Here is a 14,791-nt window from a genome sequence, read left to right as displayed (position 1 = left end):
GCTGATGGCACGCATACAGCAATCCTGTGAGCTGGAGCTCCCATCACACCACGTTGAGAAGGTGCTTCCTTCTCCAGGGGATCCCGCTTTAAATAGGAGGTTGTTGGTTAGATGAGGGGGTTCGAATCATTGTATCAGACATTGGGAACCCCAGGGCACATGCTTCTTACCAGGTTCCAAAGAGAAGTGAAAAGACACATTGTTTTCTTTATAAAAATGAATCTAGGTCAGGGTATGTGTTCAGGAAGCAAACAGTGGAGGAAAAAGGAACCAGCAGAACAGACTGAGGAAGATGAGCTGAGGTATGGCTCAGTGTTCGAGCAACACTGCCCCAAGGCTCACACCCCAAAGATAACACAGAGAAACAGGGAGACGTTTGCAATAGGCTCCGTCTTCTCTGTTGTCTTCTTTGCTCCAGCAGAGCCAGAGGAAGAGCTCCTAAGCACCTCTCTTTAGTGCCCAATCATGCCCAATGCATTCAGCCACCCTACCCTCCTCAACTCCTGGGCCCCTACCCCAGGCATGAATTCAGGCCAAATGACCTGAGTTCTAGAAGTTTTCTTCCTAAAGCGAAGGATCTTTTTGTTTCTCACTGTCTGGCTGGAAGTTGACTGCATATATCTGGATTCTTACAGAGTGTTTCTGTTTCTTATTTTAGGTTTTTGAGTCAGGGTCTCCTCTAATCCAGGCTGGACTCAAACTTTATGTAGGCAGAAATGACCTTAGATTCCCAGCTCTCCTGCCTTTGTTTCTCAGGTGCTGTGATGCACCATCAGAGTCCTCACCATAGGGGTGTGTGTGTGTGTGTGTGTGTGTGTGTGTGTGTGTGTGTGTGTGTGTGTGTGTGTGTGTGTGTGTGTGTGGTATGTGTGTATGTGTGCTTCTGTTTGTGCATGGTGTGTGTCTGTGACTTGGTGTCTCTGCCTATCTCTGTCTCTGTCTGTGTCTCTATCTTTGTTTCTGTGTCTCTGTCTCTATCTCTGTCTCTCTGTCTCTCTCTCTCTGCGTGTGTGTGTGTGTGTGTGTGTGTGTAGAGCAGAGGTCAAAGTTGCATAGTACAGTGTCTTTCTCAACCACTTCTCCACCTATGTTTTCAGATGCGGCTCTCACTGAACTTGGAGCTCACTGATTGGCTAGCTGGTAGCCAGCAAGCTCACTGATTGGCTAGCTGGTAGCCAGCAAGCTCACTGATTGGCTAGCTGGTAGCCAACAAGCTCTAGAGATTGTCCTGTCTCCACCTCCAAGTGCTAGAATTACAGGTCCCCCGGGCCCGACCCATATACATCAGGTTTTTACATAGGCGCTGGACATCTGAACTCAGGACCTTATGCTTCGTGTAACCAGCAGTTTGTCAACTCAGCCAGCTTCCCAGCCCCGTGACAAAGATTTTAAAGAGCAAACACAGAGGGGCACCCTGGCAGACCCTACCCTGGAAACAGACCTCTGTCCTGCTGTAGTTCCAATTCCCACAACAGTGTCATGTTTACCCCTTCCCCTCCCCCAGCCTTTCCCTAGATGTGCCCTTACCCTAGCATGACACCAATCACTCGTACACGTAAAGTACACACTTCACCTTTGTGTACACTCCTCTAACCTTGGCTCACCTCCCTACCCGCCACCATGCAGGCTCCTGTGACAGACAGGGGTCCCTCTTCTTCCTTTGCTAAATCATAAGCTCCGTAAGATACGATGCATGAATCATTTCCCCAATTCTGGTTGAAGTCCCAAGATAGTACCCGGCACACAGCAGGTATTTAATAAACACACGAAGAAAATGAGCACAAAACTGAAGCCCCAAGTCTGAACTCCTAGAAATCCTTAAGTACCCCCAGGTGTTCCAAACCAATCCAGCTTAACAAAGACCATAACTATTAATCTTTACAACTGGATGCAGGATCAGGTAAGAACATTGTGCCACCATCTGCATCCAAACCTACCAGTGCACAGCAAAGGAAACTGAGGCTCAGGGGAGCTCAACAGCTTCTGGACTGGAGCCCCATGATCTTTTCTGGGTTTTAAGCGCTTGGGAGTACACCTTGGATTTGGTAAGACAATAGCGCAGCTTTTTGTCTTTGATGGTCAGCAGTGTCTGGGTTCACACAGATAGTCTCTGGGTTCCCAACCCCATAGGTCACAGAGAATCCCACACAGCCTCTAAGGCCTGTGGTCATGTTCTCAGCTCTGGCCAGGACTCTGGAGGGAGTGCTGACCTTGTCTGCACAAACCCTCAGAGTTCTAACTCAGCACCACACAGCTTTTGGGAAGGAAAAGGGAGAAAAAGGAGTATGTTCTTCTTAGGTGCAGACAGGAGATGTTGTTGCTGGGAAAAACATAAAGCAGCCAACAGGCTGATGCACAGTGTGCCCAGGGCTGCTGGGACTCCTGCTCTCCGATCTGCAGGGGACACCCTTGTCATTCATTCCGTTATAGACACTAAAGGTCTCCGTGGAAATAGACAAGAGTCACTAGCCAGCCTTAGTCTTGTTTTCTGAAGCACTGCTTCCGGAATGGCATTCCAGTCAGATCAACAAGTCAGCAGGGCTTCCTGCTGGCCTGGACCATCCCAGTCTTTCAGAACATACTCAGGTCCTACCTGAGGCACACCTGAGAAAGGCTTGTGCTTGAAAGAAGTGTGAAGCTGTCTCAAAATGGTGAGGGCTAACTGACTCCTTCTCCCACTGTCTGTGACTGCCATCTGTTGACTGGGGTATACACTCCATCCTGAAATTCAGCTTCAGTGAGGCCAGGAGAATTCTGGAGCTTAGAGGGAAAGGCTGTAGAGCCACACGGGTTTCTGCCTGTACTTTAGAACTGAGTGCGTTGGGGTAAATTGTCTAACTTCTATGAACCTAGTCTGCTCCATGAGCTAAGCAGGGGATTATAGCATCTGGTAGATGGCAGCATGGGGGAGGGGCTGTTGTTGTGTTGTACATAGTGGTTCTGGAGTCACCCCTTCAAGGCTGATAGCTAAGCCAAAGTTGCCACTGTTTGACATTGGTCCCTCTCAACATCTCACAACGGGGATCAGAATGATCCCTCCTCCTGGAGCTAAAGGACATGATAGGATAGAAGCACATGACAACTGTCAGTGCCAAGAGCCATGTCTCCCAGAGTATGCACCAAAGGGCTGGGGACATGGCAACTCTGGAGAGTACTTGCCAAGCGTGCATGAGAGCTGGGGGTTGATCTCAACCCCACAGAAACTGGGCATAATGGTCTATGCCTGTCATCCCAGCACTCTGGAGACAGAAGGAGGACTAGAAGCTCAAGGTCATCCGTGTGCATGTAATGAGTGCAAGGCAAGCCTGGGCTACATACGATTCTGTCTCATAGGTAAGACATTTACTTTTTATATTCAAAGTGAGATCTAGTCTAGTATATAATATTTGCCTTTGCAAAACCAGCAGTTTCTTAGTAAGATATCGAAATGATTGATAGAGACACCAAGTCAACAGTTGTGTCTTCTACTCAAGCGTAGATCCAAACCAATGCAAACGTTATCTGAGAGGAGATGTCGTGAAGCGTTGGCTGGGGGATGAGACTGTGACTTTCTTGGTAGAGTGCTTGTCTAGCATGCACAAAGCCCTGGGTTCCATCCTTACTACTGCATAGCCAGGCATGGCAGTGCACGATTATAGTCTTGGCATTTGGAAAGTGGAGGCAAGAGGATCAAAAGTGCGAGGTCAGCTCTGTGATAAGTTAAAGGCCAGCCTGGGCTACGAGAGACCGTGTATTAAAAAAACCAACAAAAATATTGACTGGGCTCCATATTTGGAATAATTAATACAAGGTGTGGCAATTTTATCAAAGGATTTTTCTTTGTTTAAGAATATTTGAGGGCAGGGGTTGGGGATTTAGCTCAGTGGTAGAGCGCTTGCCTAGCGAGCGCAAGGCCCTGGGTTTGGTCCCCAGCTCTGGAAAAAAAAGAAAAAAGAAAAAAAAAAAGAATATTTGAGGGCTGGAAAGATGACTCAGCAGTTAAAGGCTAGGCTCACAACCAAAAATGTAAGAATATTTTAAATTTTCTTGTCCCAGATCTGAGGGGATAAAGTAGGTACAAGTTCCCATCCTTAACCGAGACGGTTTCTAATCAACCATCACGTACAAAGGCTGGGCACATTAACCGAGATATGACCATGCACAGCAGCAGACGGCCAATGCAAAACGAACTTTTGTAGATTCTTTTTTGTGTTTTTTTTGTTTTGTTTTGTTTTGTTTGTTTTTGTTTGTTTGCTTGCTTTGGTTTTAGTTTGTCCCACATTGCTCTGTTTGGGCTGTTTTAATCTTTCTTGTCTTTTGTTTATGTATTACAGTTTCTGATTTTGTGTATAGGTTTGGGTGTGTGTATGTGTATGTGTGGGTGTGTGTATGTGTGTTTCTTGTGCTTCCTGTCCCGTCTCCACATCACCTTCCACTGTCCACCCCGTGATGGTGCACCATGGGATGGTGGATGTGCTACAGTAGATCTGCTGTGATCCTTTACGCTAAGCCTACCATGATTTCCTCAGCAATTACTAAATATTTGCTAAAGGTAACTTGAGACAGTGCGAATGCCTCGTTTCTGTTGAAAATCTGCCCCTCCGCCTCGTGACAGAGCTTGCTGGTGGGTGGCAGCTGCTACCCAATGGTCATTTCCCAGTGCTTTAGGACTCTTCGCGGAAAGAAGAATTGCACCTCAAATTGACATTTTTAATGATAAGGTAGCCAGGATTGGTGGACACGAAGAACTCAGACTGTGAGGTGATCCAGTGACCATACTCAGTGGCAGAGAGGAGAGCCAATCTGGGCGGCTGACCTTGAAAAGCAATGGGCTTAGGAAGGCAGATAGTGTTTATGATTCGTAAAACTTGCTTGACTTTTAACTCGAAACTGAAATCACTTTTCTTTTGAAATGCCATGCCTGGGCTTTTACAAACTGAGTTGTATTACTTTGGGGTTGTTTTTGTCAAAAACCTGAATAAAGTTGCCTACGCCTGGGGTCAGGGAGGCTCTGTCTCAGCAGAACAGAGGCCACCAGCAGCTGCTTACCATAGTGTCCAGCGATGTGTCTCCAGGCTGGAGCCGCACAGAAAGTTTCTTGCCAAGTCTCTGGATGTGGACGTGTAGCAACCGAGGTGCTCTGCAGTGAAGCTAGGATCTAACCTCTGCCTTCTGCTGAACCCTGCCCAGGGAGTAAAAGCTGGGCTGCCCCTGTTGGGAACAGGCAGGATTGCCACCTGCCACCACAGGGGCGAGTATCTCCAATGCTAAGCTCTCCCAGGAGTTGAGTGTGAAGCCCAAACTATGCCCCTGAGGTGTCAACACAATAACCAATAACCGTGCCATGCTGTCCCCGCAGAAGCTGTACCCCAGGGAGCAGAGAGCAGCAGAACTCTGGGGCTGGCCATACTACCTTACCACCTGTGTGTGTGGCAAGTTGGGGGTCTTGAAGGAAGAGTGTCCCAGTCCTGCGAGACCCTCAAGTGTCTTCCTTCCTTCCCTCCTTTCTTATTTTCTTTCTTCTTTCCTTTCTTTCTTCCCTCCCTCTCCCACTCCCTCCCTCCACCCCTCCTTCCCTTTCCTTTGAGACCGGGTCTGTCCTGGAACTCACTATGTAGGCCAGGCCTTCATAAACCCACAGAGATCCACCTGTCTCTGCCTCCAGAGTGCTAGGATTAAGGCATGCCTGGTTCTTTCCGAGATTCGGAAATTCCAGCCTTCTGTTTGACAAAGTCACTTTTCATGAAGCTTGAGGCTTGAGGACACTAGGGACTGAGCCCAGCAGGGTTGTTTCTGAAAGTCAGGTCATAAGCAGGTTCCCGAAAGCCTGAAGTTGGCTTCAAGCACACCCCTCAGGAAGGCTGCCTCTTACAGGATACTGTCTATTGGGAGGCTTCTGATTAAACTGCTTTGGATATCATCCAAGAAATGCCTGCCTCAACCAGCACTCGACCCTGTGCTGTGGAGTCTACTGGGGCCTGAAAACTCTATTCTTCCACTGAATCATTGCTCTGTTGAAGACCCAGGTAAACTGTTGCCTGATATCTACTTCCTGAGTATTTCTTGGGGTCACAGATGAGAAACCCAGCCACTAACCAGGTCCCATAAGTATCCCCAGAGGCTGTTCCAGCCAACCTGGCAGCTGTGGTGTGAAGGCAAGATGACCAATAAATAAATGTAACAAACTGAAAGAAGAGAGTTCCCAGACCTCCTGGGTACACAGGGTGGAGGGCCACAGCAGCTACTTAAATGGGACTCACAGTTAAGACAGCATCTCTCAAACCTGACCATGCAGGAGGCTGAGATCACTGAAATCAGTGCCTAGACCGACCTCTGTAGGTACCTGGCCGTGTGTCTCAGTAGCTCCAGCTGGGCAAAAGGTGACCCTCACATTCTCCTCTCAGCCCTCGCCCACCCAGCTGCCGCTTGCCTGAGAAAGTTTCCTTGGCACCTCTGTCCTCGACTTTTTCCAGGGCATTGTTCCTGCCCTCACCGGCTCTATGGAGAGGTCAGACTCTCAGAGACACCAGGACTGAGCAAAGCCCCCTCTCCACTCCAAAAGAGTGATCTTGCATATTTGCAAAAGCTAGAGGACTCTGTGCTGATTCTATATGGAGAGGACATGTGGTCCTGAGAAAATGTCTCCAGGATGATTTCTGTAATTATGCTTCCCAAATCCTTCCCACCCTATTCAGCTGACAGCTCTTTCGGCCCTGCCAAATGTACTTGCTCCGATTTCCCCTTACAGCCCTCAACCCCCACCCTGCTTTTGCAAACACATACAAACCACTCATGCTCACGCTTCATAATAAGCAAATGGTTAAAAAAAAAAAACAAAAACGAAACTCCCTCTTTCTTTTTCATGAAGCAGATGGTAGGTCTCTGGAACTTGGTGGAAATTAGGCTTTCTGATTTTCTAATAAATTTTAGCATCTCACACAAGAAGCACAAGCCTATTTTCATTCTGATGTTAAGTGCCATATGGTCCATCATCCGTGGATTGTGGCAGCTTCAGACCCAGAATAAGGTGGGAGGGAGGGGCGTCCCTGTGAGGCCAGCGTGTGTAAGCCAATCAGATTCCGGGGCGAATGCCATTTGATAATATTGTATATGGCAAAGGACTAATTATCCCTCTTTTATGGTATGTGTTAATTTTCTCTGCCAGTTTCCCTAATTACAACTGCCACCCCAAGGACTACTCTTTGTAAATACTCTGTAAACATTTGAAAAGACACAGACAGCATGTGCACAAGGAAGGCTGTCCCTGGCTTTCGAAGCTGTCTGCAAGATTAGCCGACATTTCGTATGATTTTCAGTTGTACTAGCAGCTGGGGAGGACTTGTTACTGTATGGAAAGATGCCCCTCCTTTCCCATGACATCACGGGCTTCCCTGTATATTCTAAGATCACTGTTTTTGAGAGACCAGTCTTCTGGGGTTTTTGGGAGTGATTGGGGGTTTTTGTTGTTTTGTTTTTTTATTGTTGTTTTGCTTGTTTGTTTGTGGTTGCCTTTTTTGCTCTGAAGTGAACAGTCCTACGAATTCTGGCAAATATATGTACTAGCATAACTCATACCCCAATATAGACAGAGTGTCTGCATTGTCAAGCAAGTTCCCTTGGTGCCCCATTCAGCCAGCTCTCTGCCCCCCAACCCCTTCCACCGTTCTCCTCACTGTACCTGTAGATGGTTTTGCTTGCTCTTAAACTCCATGGCAGTGGCCCGAATGGCACACCTTCTGCTGTCTGACATTTTAACCTTTAGTGCACATCCAGCACCCGAAGTTCAGATGTCATCATCCTTTCAATTAGACAAGTAGTCGTCAATACAACTTCATCAGACACTTCTGATACCGTGTAAGCGGACTCAGCAAGACAGTCTTAGCATCCTGGCTCAGTGAGAAACAAGCTTTCATTGTTTAGAGGATACCACAGGCTTAAATAAGCTTTTGCTATTGGTTAAGGAAGCGAACGAGGGGTTGGGATTTAGCTCAGTGGTAGAGCGCTTGCCTAGAAGCGCAAGGCCCTGGGTTCAGTTCCAGCTCAAAAAAAAAGAACCAAAAAAAAAAAAAAAAAAAGGAAGCGAACGAGAAGAATCTCGCAGGGGCAAGGATCTGCGTGTGTGGAGAAATCCCACCCTTATCTGGTGTTGCTGACTGTTTTGCATTTGCATCTGTGTGGCATTGTGTGCTACTTGACTGTCTCCCCTGGTGTGGCTAGGGTGTTACTAAAAGGTGGCTTGAGTGGGCATAACTGAGCTAAAGGTAAGGCTGGGGGGAAAAGTCAGACTTTTGAGCCAGTCACCATGGGACTGGCTATGGCCTTTGCCAGGTAGAAAGCTGAGAAGGGAGATTGTTCCTCAGTAGACTGGACAACATAGCAAGACCCTGGCTCAACAAGCAAACAAACAAACAAACAAACAAACAAGAGAGTCAGGAGAGCAGCGTTGTGATTGGTGTTTGTAATCTCACCACTAGGAGAGCTGAGGCAAGGGAATAGGGAGCTCAAGTCAGTAAGACCTTGTCTCAAAAACAAACTAATAATTAATAGTGATGATGATGATAAAAACAGCCTGAAACAAAGGCTCCGGGCTTCTTTCAGTCCTATTTCCATAGGCATTAATTGATCATGCAAGTCAGGAGAGCCAACCCCGGAAGACAGTCTATTTCTCTAAACATCACAGCCGGCAGTAGTGCTTTAGACCGCGTCAGGTCAGCTGTGGAAGTCATCGTTCGTTTTTATCTCACGCCTCGCAGTGCTGGGCCTAGCGCACTCCTCTTGGTCTAGGATAAAGCACACAAAACTGCTGGGTTTTCGCCAGTGGGTGTGAGCAGTATCCTTAGGTTCTACGTGATTTCCTTTCCTCCTTACTATGATCCTGTAAAGTTGGTCTTCTTATCAGTAACCCCCTCGGAAGACGCAAACAGTGGTGCGGAGAAATAAGGGGCTCTCTTGGGGTTCCCTCTCACAGAAGCTTAGGGAATCAGGTGATAGATACCCCTTTTCTAGGAAAGTCAATAATAACTGACTTATTATTGACTCTTCTCCAAGCCAGAGAGAGAGAGAGAGAGAGAGAGAGATGGATAGGAAGATGGCGTTTTGATTTGCGTGTGGACCAGGGCTTGGGTTTCAGCTCTTACTCCTTTCATTTCACATCAGCTTCTTTGCTTGAGATCCAGGAAATCAGAGAAAAACGTAAGCTTTGTCCACAGTGAGGACCTCTGCCCATGAGCCCAGCTTGCCTCCCAGCGGCGACTCGAACCAACTCTACCCGCTGGCTTATCCTCTTCAGCTTGCCTTTTAAATCAGCCCGCGGCGGACCGGGAATTGCTGGACGCGAAGCGCCATCGTGTGGCCAAAGTGGTGCATAGGTACAGATCTCAGAACGGGATGTGGAGTGTGCGCTGAAAAACTTAGCCTTGACCCCTAAATTAGGGTTAGGATCTTCTCCAGGTCATAGTCCTGTAACTGCATTGTTATACACGAGAACAGGTAAAGGTGATGTTCATTAATCTAAAAGCACTGTGACACGCAGGGCCTCACTTAAGACCAAATTCAACCTCCTTCGAATTCAATTAAATCCGATTTCCTTGATAAAGAAGAAATCGGGTGACCTGATTGCAAACACGTCACATTGCACATGGCAAATAGCTGGTTAACGCAGATGCTTTGAAAGGCTGAAAAGACATTGGCTGCAATATTGACCGCCTACTGTGCCCTGCTGCTGCTGTGAGGACTCTGATTCTATGTCAGGAGCTGGACCCAGGAGCAACCATCCGCAGACATGGGGGTGGAGGGAGGGGAGGGGACAGACCTGTGACTTTGGGGAGGCCACTTTCATCACAGCGTCTTCCTGGAAGTGGTTTTCTTAGATCATTCTTCCTCCAGTGATGCTTAGAACATTCTTAGAAATTGTCTTCCACTACTGTTTTAAGTGTGTGGCAAAATTAGTATCCTAGGTGATAGTTAATACTCCTTCATTATAACCAGCTAATGATGTCTATGGGCCCTGTGCTCTGACAGGCAGTGATCATCTCATTATCACTTTAGCACTCTAAGTTAGAGCGTTACAGCCGCGCATGTGACATGCACTGTCACTCCAACATCATTACAGCACAGCGGGTCCGAGTCCAGCCTGGGTCTCACCTCAGGTCAACGATGATACGGATGATGCCAGACATGTTGGTGGGCGCACATCGTTAGTCTTGGCGGTTAGGAAGCTGCATATTGACTTCTAGACCTATCAGCTACATAATGAGGTTGTCTGTAAAAGGTAGAGAGGGGCTAGAGGGACGGCTCTACTCTGTCCTAGCATAGGAACCAGGTTTTAGACCCAGTAGCTACATTAGGTAGGTGACTCACAACTACTTATAATTCCAACTCCAGGGCACCCAGTGTCCTCTGCCTCCCTGGGCACCAGCAAATGCAAGGTGCACATAGGCTCATGCATATGTACATATATATGCATATACATGTATATACTTAAATTAAAAATAAAAAATAACAACAGAGCTAGGCATAATGACTCAAAGTCAATCCAAACAATTAGGGGATGATGATGATGATGATGATGATGATGGTGGTGGTGGTGATGATGATGATGATGATGATAATAATAATAATAATAATAAAGTACTATGGTTATGCTAGACTCACATTTGGCATAAATAGGGCCTTCTGGGTCCTCAGCACACCCCCAATGCTAACTGCTTACTGCTTGTTCATCTTTTACACATCCATCTTTCTATTCTGCTCCAGAGTTCAGCATGGTCCAATTCTGGCAACTCTGGTTACTCTGCTCAGCATTCGTATCTCATGAATGAATTTAAGCTCTGAGCAGCCTCAAACCTGCCACACATCCTCCAGCACAGAGCATGCGTGATACAGCCTTAGCCTGAATCCCTCTCTCTTCCCCAAACGCTTTACAAGGTGATGTCGCTTGCTGTCTATAGACCTTAGCGTGAGCTCTTCTCTTTGTTCGTTTGGACAAACTGTCAATCAAACCATCAACAATTTGTGATTAGTGTGGTTCCAGGCACTGAGGCGTGCTCAGACCATGAGCTCTCTCTTTTGAGGTCACGGTGAGTACAACCAAGAGGACACCTGCTGGTGGGATAGAGTGGCACTGGCTAGAGTGACTGCACCCTGCAGAATGAGAGGAAACCTGTGGAGTCTGAAAACTCTTGCCCCAGTCAGCCTCCTGTGACTAACACAAACTTTCCTGTGACAAGCCTTCGGTAACATCTGTGGTACTGGGTATGTATGGTGGAAAAATGAACGGCCTTCCAGAGATGTTCTCCTAACCCAGAACCTAGGAGCATCACCTTGTACACACACACACACACACACACACACACACACACACACACACACACACACACACACACACAGAGTTTCTGGTTATTTGATTAAATGAAGGACTGGTATTGCAAGTCCTTGTAAAGGGGAGGCAGAGATCAGCTGGAGCTCTGAGGAAGCAAGAGGCTGGGGTCGTACAAGGAAAGAGCCACTAGCCAAGGAGTGTGAGTGTCCCCAGAGACTAGGGAGGGCTTCAGAAGAAACAAGCTCTACCAACCCTTAACCAACACGGCTGACTTGGGTTTCCCACTCCCAAAGTTTAAGGTAATGAACTTGTGGGGCTTTATGCTTTTATATTTGTGATAATTTATTTTTTAATTATAACTTATTTGTGATAAATTATTAACAACATCAAGAGACAAATCACTATGAAAGGCAACCAGTGATGCAGGAAATACAGCCTTCTGTTAGAGCTGCTCTGGTCCAACACCAGGTGGCCGTGTTCTCCATTGTTGCATAGCAACCCAGTGATGGGAAGCTTACATGGGGATGAGAGGGCACAAAGCCAGTGGCTAAAGGCCAGGGAGTTCGCCTTTAAAATTGTCTCTTTCTTTCCTTCATTTCTTTCCTTTTCCCTTCTGTTCCTGTTTTGGGTGTTTATATGTGTATGTTGCACATATGTGCAGGTGTGCACATATGTGTGTGTGAGGGCTAAAGGGTAGCCTCAGGTGTCTTTCGTTGGGTGCCATCTACCTTGTATTTTGTCTGAGCCAGGGCCTCTCACAGGTCCAGAGCTTGTCAATTAGGATACGCTGACAAACTCTGGTAATCCTAAAGATCCACCAGTCTCTGCCTTCCCAGTGCTTGGATTACGAGTGTGTGCCACCAAACTTGGCTTTTAGAATTTTTTTTTTTTAAAGAAAAAGGTTGGGACTGGAGAGATGGCTCAGTGGTTAAGAGTACTGACTGCTCTTCCAGAGGTCCTGAGTTCAAATCCCAGCATGGTGGTTTACAGCCATCTAAAATGGTATCGAGTGCCCTCTTCTGATGTGTTTCAAGACAGCTACTGTGTACTCATATAAATAAAATAAATATTTCTTTAAAAAGTTGTAGGGAGTTGGACTTAGGTCTTTCTGCTTACAAGACAAGAACTTTATTGAATAAGACTTTATTCTTTACAGGTTTCACCTACCCAAACTAAGACAGTTTTGACCAGCTGATCCCCTTAAATACTTAGATACCTCAAGAAAAACAAGAATCAGCCAGGGCATGTTGATTTTCCCAAATTGCCTTTTATTGTTTCCATTTTGACTTATCTTAAACCCTTGTATTTACAAGATTCATGAGTCATAGCCCAGATCCTGGGATTTACCACGAACTTCAAAGAAAAGTTGCACCATAAGACATGAGTTCAACTCTTAGAACTTTGCAAGAAGGCCGTCTTACCAAAGACAAAAGCATTTACCCCAAGCAAAGTAGCCTGGTATAGAGCTCCATGTCCTAAAGAGAAGAAACACCAGAGAAGAAGAAAGCGTGCTGGGCTCTGAGCTCCTCCCCATCCTGCGCCCTTGCCGTGTCTTAAACACCAGGCTTACACGGTAGGGTGGCCTACTCTAAACGGTTGCCTAGTGAAGCTCTCCAGCCCCCGAGTTTGTCCACAGCAAAGAGCTTTCAAACACAGAACTTTAAAGAAAGCCACATTCCGGGGGAAAACGTCTGTGCAGATGGACCACAGCATTAAAGCTCTCCGGATGTGGCTTTTTTGGTCAAGCAACAAAGGAAAGAAACCTCCCAGACATTGACGTTGGCACTTGGAAAACAATGCAGAGGACACAGAAAGGGTGGGTGTGTGTTCACCTGGGAAACGTGTTGGCTTGACGTTCTTAGGGCTGCTACACAGGTGCTGTCGCTTTTCTTCAGAGTTAAAAATTCTCAGCTTCAGACACGAAAGATAGCATAAATAAAGGTTTTTATTATTACTATTTGATTTTTTTAAAAAAACAAATAGCGCATAGGACGTTATGCAATTGTCGTGGTCACTGAGACTAGAGTGTCCTTGGCTTGATTTAGATGGTGCTTCTCTTTCTACATCTGCTCCCCTATCCAAGGCAGGCTCACATTTATGGAAATGCTCCCTGAAAAGTCACTGTTGTATAAGAAGATGCCAGAAATCAGTGAGAAAGGTCAGTTGCCCTTCCTGCCAGCACACCTGATCTCAGCTCTCTCAGAAGCTGAGTGGGTATAGGCTAGGTATGGTGGTTTGATTGAGTATGGCCCCATAGAATCATATACTTTAATATTGGGCCCCAGTTGCTGGAACTGTTTGGGAAGGATTGGGAGGTGTGGCCTTGTTGGAGGAGGTGTATTACTGGGATGACTTTGAGATTTCCAAAGCAGAACTATTCCCAGTTAGTCTGTTCTTGTTCTCTCTCTCTCTCTCTCTCTCTCTCTCTCTCTCTCTCTCTCTCTCTCTCTCTCTCTCTTCTCAATTTGTGAGCTCTCAGCTTCTGCTCCAGTACCATGCCTGCCCGCTTGCAGCCATTGCTTTCCTCCATGGTGGTCATGGGCTCAGCCTATGGAACTGTGAGATCCAAATAAACCCTTTCTTCTGTAAGCTGCCTTTGACCATAGTGTCTTATCACAGCAATGGAGTAGTGACCAAGATGCTTGGTTAGTATCAGATGAGAGAAAAAGCAGGAAGGTCAAAGTGGAGTGTCTTCTTTGACCAGTGGCTCTTAACCTTATTGGTGTAACTCTATGGCCAAATGAAGACTGTACACTGGACTGTATACAAAGCCCACACTGGAAGTGGAGCAGTGAGTTAGCCAATGGCTGAACCACAAAATTCTTCCTAGACAGAAAGAGCATCGTGCTTCAGCTACCTGTACCTGGGAGACGGAGAGCCTCTGGTGAGCAGATGGCATGGATACAGCTTTACGAGTGTAAGAATTAGAAGGGAAAATTAGAAAACACCCACCTACCAACACTACCTTGAGTCAGCTGTCTTTATGGAGGGGCAGGACAATTGGGCTGGGGTCAACAGTGTGACCACAAGGCAAGCCCTGATGCAACCTCTCTCTGCCCTACCGAAAGGATAGTGGCCTCATTTTCAGTCTAGCAGCCTAAGATTCTGGAAACCCTGAGAAGACCTAGCACAGAGTAGGTGTTTTCTTGACTGTGTTTTCATGAAAGGCGGGACCTCAGTACTTCACCAATAGGCTTCTGGGACACAGGCTTGGAAACTTTGGGCCAGAACTCCAGATTGGCTCCTTCCAGTTCTGAACACATGACGTGCAGCCATCTGCACTATTTCCTATGTGTGACAGGCCAGGCCAGGTGGCAGGGACACTCATTCAAGTCCCCTGTGCCTCTGTTTGGGAACACCAGGAGCCGGGCTCTGCTTTCTCGTGGCCACTCCTGTGGGAAGCCCAGGCTCTGACCCCCCGGGGCATCCCCTGGGAAATGCAGCTATTTGGCACTAGCTGAGCTCCCACGGGTATCCTGTTGATGAGTTTGG

The 14,791-nt window shown here is 47.0% G+C and overlaps 1 protein-coding gene across 1 annotated transcript in view; it reads right to left on the bottom strand.

Moving 5' to 3' along the window:
• LOC116913456 (guanylate cyclase soluble subunit beta-2) overlaps window positions 1–5,108 on the bottom strand; it is a 68,866-nt gene extending 63,758 nt beyond the window's left edge. Inside the window, exon 1 of the mRNA XM_032917657.1 lies at window positions 5,029–5,108. Within this exon, the coding sequence (XP_032773548.1) occupies window positions 5,029–5,031 (3 nt within the window). The 5' untranslated portion in view covers window positions 5,032–5,108. The remainder of the gene's footprint in view (window positions 1–5,028) is intronic.
• Between the last annotated feature and the right edge of the window lie 9,683 nt (window positions 5,109–14,791).

The sequence above is a fragment of the Rattus rattus genome, chromosome 12 (assembly GCF_011064425.1).
Source record: "Rattus rattus isolate New Zealand chromosome 12, Rrattus_CSIRO_v1, whole genome shotgun sequence".
Classification (NCBI taxonomy): Eukaryota; Metazoa; Chordata; class Mammalia; order Rodentia; family Muridae; genus Rattus; species Rattus rattus.
The sequence above is the reverse complement of the archived record's forward strand: the minus strand, read 5'-3'. Positions and strand labels throughout refer to the sequence as shown.